The following is a 6,000-nucleotide window of genomic DNA, read 5'->3' as shown; positions in this document are numbered from 1 at the left end:
TTGAGGAGAAGTAAGATATAATCCAAACAGGAGCAATTGGATGAGGTGAATCAAGGCATGTATATATTGTTATTGTGGTCAGGATAAATGTGGCTGTTAATATAAGAGCAGACAGAGTATGAAAAGGCAGCCTTACCTTTTAGTGCTCAAAGAGCTGGTAAATGAAAAAACAGGTTGCATCAATTAAAATGATAGTGTTATTTTTAATATATTATTTGTAGGTTTTCTGTACTTCTGACTCTCTGTTTTACTTCAGAATTGATCGAGCTTTAAAAGCCTATTGCATATCCATGGAAGAAAAATGCAACAGAGAACCTGTGCCTCCTATCCCGGAACTGCCTTCCACTGTGAGAAAGTGTTTCTTTAATGCCTGTTTTGTTCTTTGTTATTCTTGCATTTATGGCTCTTACTTCTTAGTATTTACTTAAAGATATTTATCTCAATCCTTAGTAATTTATAAATATATTTATATGCTCAAGAGGTCACATGGAAATCAATACCTGTGTCTCTACAGAATAAAGACTTTGTTTAGGAATAATATGTGTTAAATTCTATATTTCTGGTATTATTTTTTTGTTTATATGTTCTTAATACATAATGATTTTCTGTTCCTTTTTATGCAGATGAACAGTGAGCTAAAACAACAGAGGGTGAGTTAAATTCTTTCATCTGCTTTTTTAGAGTAGAAGAGTGAATGGTCTCTATTCAGAAGGATTAGTGTGTTATGTGCAGTTAATGGTGGTTAAACAGGAAGTGCTTTTTCAATAGTCTTGTTGGGAAAAAATGGAATAGGAAGCAAAATAGGAATCTCTTCTTGTGGTCCAGTAGAAGGAAAGTATTTTTCTATTACAGAAAGTATGACCATCAGTAATTTAAGTTTTGATCTAAAATCATGTAGTTCAAGATCATTACTTAGGAAAAATTGTAACAGGCTTCAGGATTTTTTCAGTTCCACTGGGGTCATAAATAGTACTTTAGCTTGTATAAAACTTAGTCTTTGACATTGTTCACCTGATTTGAAGAACACATACAGATCCTGGAATTTGTGTATAGCTTTTAAAATAAGACTTTATCTCTGAGAGCCACTTTAAACTCAAATTAGCATTGAAATATTTGTATAATGTAGCTTAAGGTAGCATCTGTTACCTAGCTGATGTTAAGTAAGCTCATTCTGAAGACTGTAGAGATTCAGGTCCCTTTTTGTTTTATAGCAAAGCTATCACTCAGAAACATAAACACCTATTCCTTAGGCCAAAAAAATACCCAACTCTGTTTGTACATGCTTTTTGCCAGAGAAATTTTTGTCCAAAGAACAATAACGGTAACCTTGAACTGTTCACTGTCAGTCATAAACTTCAGCAGACAACTAAGCAAAATGCTGTACTAAAAAGTACAATATTTTATACTTAAGCATTGAGACAGGAAGGCCATTTTACCAACCATAGAGTAACTTTTAGGATACTAGTCAGTGAGTACTGAAAGATGAGATTATGTCACCTACCCTTAAGTATGTCACCTACCCTTAAGTATAAGATGGTAAATAAAAAGAGACCTCATTGTCGAGCAAAAATATTTACATAGCCAGTTATTAGACCTCTGACTATATTGTCCTTTCAGGCAAACTATCTCTTTATGAAGAAGTGTGTGCAAGGTAATCCCATCGTTCCCATTCAGCGCCAGTGGCTGATGTCCATGCTCTCATTGGTGCCACAGTCACTTATGGAAGGCAAAGGCAGAAAGCTGTTAGCTGAAAAGCTTCTAGAGGAGGTAATGAAGGAATATGAAAAAAGCATGAGAAGATATATGGGTAAGTAACAGAAACTACACAGTACTAATATTACTATATTAATGCTGCTTTCTACGCATGAGCAATCTCGCACTGGAAAGCTGCGAAGATAAGTGGCTGGTTTCAGATATTGCTTATACAATTCATTTTCATTTTTAAACTTCTCAAGAGTTGTGAACTGGAATTTTGAAAGTGTATTCCCTCAAAATCATGTGTTAGTGTCTTTAATTTACAATTGTAGTGTCTGAAATTGAGTCAAATTTGGATGGCTTATCTTTTTAAAAATGCAGATTAAAAAAATTCACAATTCAACATGGAACTAACTTCTTTAGAATGTCATCAGTGGGATAATTATAGTACCCCACTGTCATTATATTCCACAGAATTGCAGTAAATACTTAGAATCATAGAATGTCTCAAGTTGGAAGGGACTCATAAGGATCATTGAGTCCAAATCCCTGCTCCTTGCAGGACTGCCTAAAACTAAACCATATGACTAAGAGCAGTGTCCAGATGCTTCTTAAACTCTTCCAGGCTTGGTGTTGACCACTTTCCTGGGGAGCCTGTCCCAGTGACTGGCCATCCTCTTGGTGAAGAAATTACTGAAGTACTTAATTATTTAAACACTGATCTATTTGAAAACCTTGATAAATAGGGGACAGCATTAGAATTAAACCATCTGAATCTGTATAGATATTTAGCAGAAGCTGTGATTTTGAATTACCTTTGGGAGAACATATTTGAAGACTTGGATGATACAATTACCTTTCCGTCCTACTGGGTGTTTGGTTCAACCTGGAGAAAGACTGAGGAAGAGCAGTACCTATTGAATATGGCTTAATTTTCTCCTAATGTTCATATGTTTTTTTCCTAGTGCGAAGTGTTCTTATTAAACCAGACATAAAAGGACTTGAAGATGAAGAGGAGGCACCTTTGCCTTCATCACCTGTGTGAGTGGATTAAGTTAGCAAATTAACCCGCTACATTCAAAGTGCACTCCATTACATGAGTGAAATTCTTGTGCACGAACACATAAGACATGCTTTTCTGTCTGCATTCGAACATCTCATATCTGACTGCTTTACAAAGTTTCAGCACTTGACAGGGTTTTATCACTGTTGTTACAGTTACATAGTGTAGTGCTAATGACTGCAAATGAGACTTCTGTCTCTGAGTGCCCAGACTCTCAAGTCATACTGCAGCCATTTCTGGAATGAAGTGCATGTGTATGGGGCTGTTTATTGACACACAGCAGCATTGTACAGTACTTTAACATGCCGAAACTGCACCTTATGCCGAGGTTTCGTATGACTTTGTTGTTAAGAGGTGAAACCTTGAGACCGAAGGAAAGGCTATTATGCTCTACCCAAATAGAGGAGGAATTTGGTAGACAGAATATAATTATCTGAATTCCACTATTTGCTGAAGCATCAGAATGTGTGCCATCTAAATACTGATGATAAGTACTTCCTCTTAGCAGCTGGTGAAGTTAGAAATTTACATTGAAAGAGTGGATGATCTGAACATACTGTGGAATATAAAACATGGTTGATCAGAGTATTTTTGTGGCTTCCACTGCATCACATTGAGGATATGTGTATGGCACTTAAATAACTATTCACATTAGGGAATAAGCTTTTTGATGCTACTTTCTATATGTTTTATTCACATATTGTTTGAACTCTTCACTTCTGTTTATCTGTTTGTTTTGGTTATTGGGTTGTGGTTTTGTTTTTGTTTTTTATTTTTTCAGAGGCCTGGATTTTTCTAGTCCATGGCGTAACAGTTTTATCCAAGCAAAGAGTAAAATCCTTTCCAAGTTGCACATTCTCCACCCCACAATGAAATCGGTACTGGATTTTGGTTATGCAGCATTCTTTAACTTTCTTATAGTGGATTTCTCAAGCTTCAGGTAAAGTCTGTTTTGGTGAATTATTAACCCATATAGGATTTTGAAGCTGATAACTTGCTGAGGGTACACTCAATCCCACTGTCCATGTTGGTGACAAAGATGTTAAACAGCATTGGTCCCAGTACTGACTCCTGAGGGACACCACTCATCACTGATCTCCACTTGGAGCCATTGACCACAACTCTCTGAGTGCAACGATCCAGCCAAATCCTTATCCACCACGTGGTCCATCCATCAAATCCATGCCTCTCCAATTTAGAGACAAGGATGTTGTGTGGGAAAGTGTCATCTACCTGGACTTGTGAAAAGCATTTGACGTCAGTTGCTTTTCCCTTACCTACCATCACTGTAACCCCCTTGTAGAAGGCCACCAAATTTGTTAGGCATGATTTGCCATTATTGAGGCTGGCTGTCACCAGCACCTCCTTATTGTCCATGTGCCTTATTATAGTTTCCAGAAGGATCTGCTCCATGATCTTGCCAGGCACCAAGGTCAGACTTACAGGCCTATAGTTCCCTGGGTCTTCCTGGTTTTTCCTTTTAAAAATAGGGGTTATGTTTCCAGTTTTCCAGTCAGTGGGAACTTCACTGCCATAACTTCTCAAATATGATGGATAGTGGCTTAGCTGCTTCACCCACCAGTTCCCTCAGGACCTGTGAGTGCATCTCATTAGGTCCCATGGAAGGACTTGTGCACCTTCAGGTTCCTTAAATGGTCTCATACCTGATTTTCTCCTACAGCGGACAGTTCTTCATTCTTCCAGTCCCTGCATTCTGTAAAGGTTTCCTCTTTACTTTTATTAATCTTAATGCCATGATCACTATAGAAGTCTGGTTGAAGTAGCCTTTGAAAAATTGTATTGAGTAGGGAATTCTATCAGGTTTCTTGCCAGTTTTCATCGGTTGAATTTTACTTTTAACCTTGGAACTTCTCATAATTTTCAAAATGATAATTGTCAATATCTTTTTCCTTGTTATTTTTTCTGGTAACTGTTCATTATTTCCTGGGCTTTCTGGTATTTTTTCCTCATTTAAGTCTACGGAAGTGATGCTTAGGTTCCCACTGTGCTTTCTGCTAAAAAAGTAAGGGTTTCTAATACAGTGTAGATGGCTGTTTCTTTACTCAATGGGTTTTAAAATTTTGTTTATAAGGTTGTTTGTAACTTTCTTTTCTAGACTGAAAGAGCCAATTGACTGTGAATCTTTAAAGACTGATGTCTCTTTAAGCTGTTCTAAAGTGGAAGAGAAAATACTGATCACATGGTATCAAAGAGTAATCAATCTCTTTACTCAGAAGGAGGCACTGAGTGGTGTAAAGTTGGATCAGCTTGACTGTTTTTATAACTGTGTGGCTGTTCTTATGTCTAATCAGGTAAAAATCTTTCCTCTTCATGATAAACTTAATGTGAAATTTATGTCAGTGCATTTAATGAGTCAGCACAATATATGCTATGGGACCTGTTTAATCGTTGTTAGCCATCTGTTGCATATGATCCAGTAAAGTGTTCAAAGTGTTATATATTTTTAACTTCCCTCATTTAAAATAAATACATGATCTTGTCTACTTCTGTGTCTTATAGCTTTTTAGATGCAAAAAATGGCATAATTTTACCAACAACAATGTAATTAGTTTATCAAAGAAAATATCTGTGTTCTTAGGCCCCTTCCTATCACTGATATTGGCACTACAGTTACATGTCATATATTAGCAAAATGAACAAAACCTTGTCTCTCTCCTCTGAAAGCAAACATACTTACACAAACAGGCTGAAGTCAAGCTCTGCCACATGTATGCAAGTGGATATAGTTCTGCAACATTTCCAATACATTTTCTGTGGAAAATGATCCCACAGTGCTTTCTTACTTAATTTTTCCTTTTTCCTCCCTGATTATTTATATCAAGATGGAAGTTATATGAAGTGTTTCTCAGTTAATTTGTTGTTGTTATTTTAGGAATTTCCAATTGGTTCGTTTCCTAATAATAGCAAACAAAGAACACTCACAGGAAATAACTGATTTCAGATTGAGACAATTGTTTTTCAAAGAAGTTCTCTGTTTACTGAAAATTAAAAATCCTTTAACTTCCAGTTAGAGCACCTGTTGTTCACATTGTTCTATTTAAGAATATATTAATCAGTGGGAATATCTATGTTCAGCAGTTCAAGAAGGCAGTATTTTGGGGATTAAACTTTTATTTACTTTGTGGAAAAATAACAGAACAATAGTCTAATCAAATCCTTGTTATATTAAAAAGAATGTGAGGAAAATGCATTTCAGATATTTCATTTATACTTAAGCATGT

The 6,000-nt window shown here is 36.1% G+C and overlaps 1 protein-coding gene across 1 annotated transcript in view; it reads left to right on the top strand.

Annotated features, from left to right (window-relative positions):
- Positions 1 to 256: 256 nt before the first annotated feature.
- LOC104399487 (dynein heavy chain 12, axonemal-like) overlaps positions 257 to 6,000 on the top strand; it is a gene marked incomplete at both ends in the record, with an annotated part of 46,774 nt that continues 41,030 nt past the window's right edge. Inside the window, 6 exons of the mRNA XM_010012409.1 lie at positions 257 to 347; positions 624 to 650; positions 1,618 to 1,807; positions 2,661 to 2,736; positions 3,540 to 3,698; positions 4,875 to 5,070. Of these exons, the coding sequence (XP_010010711.1) occupies positions 257 to 347; positions 624 to 650; positions 1,618 to 1,807; positions 2,661 to 2,736; positions 3,540 to 3,698; positions 4,875 to 5,070 (739 nt within the window). The remainder of the gene's footprint in view (positions 348 to 623; positions 651 to 1,617; positions 1,808 to 2,660; positions 2,737 to 3,539; positions 3,699 to 4,874; positions 5,071 to 6,000) is intronic.

The sequence above is a fragment of the Nestor notabilis genome, unplaced genomic scaffold (assembly GCF_000696875.1).
Source record: "Nestor notabilis isolate BGI_N333 unplaced genomic scaffold, ASM69687v1 scaffold804, whole genome shotgun sequence".
Taxonomy (NCBI): domain Eukaryota; kingdom Metazoa; phylum Chordata; class Aves; order Psittaciformes; family Psittacidae; genus Nestor; species Nestor notabilis.
The sequence above is the reverse complement of the archived record's forward strand: the minus strand, read 5'-3'. Positions and strand labels throughout refer to the sequence as shown.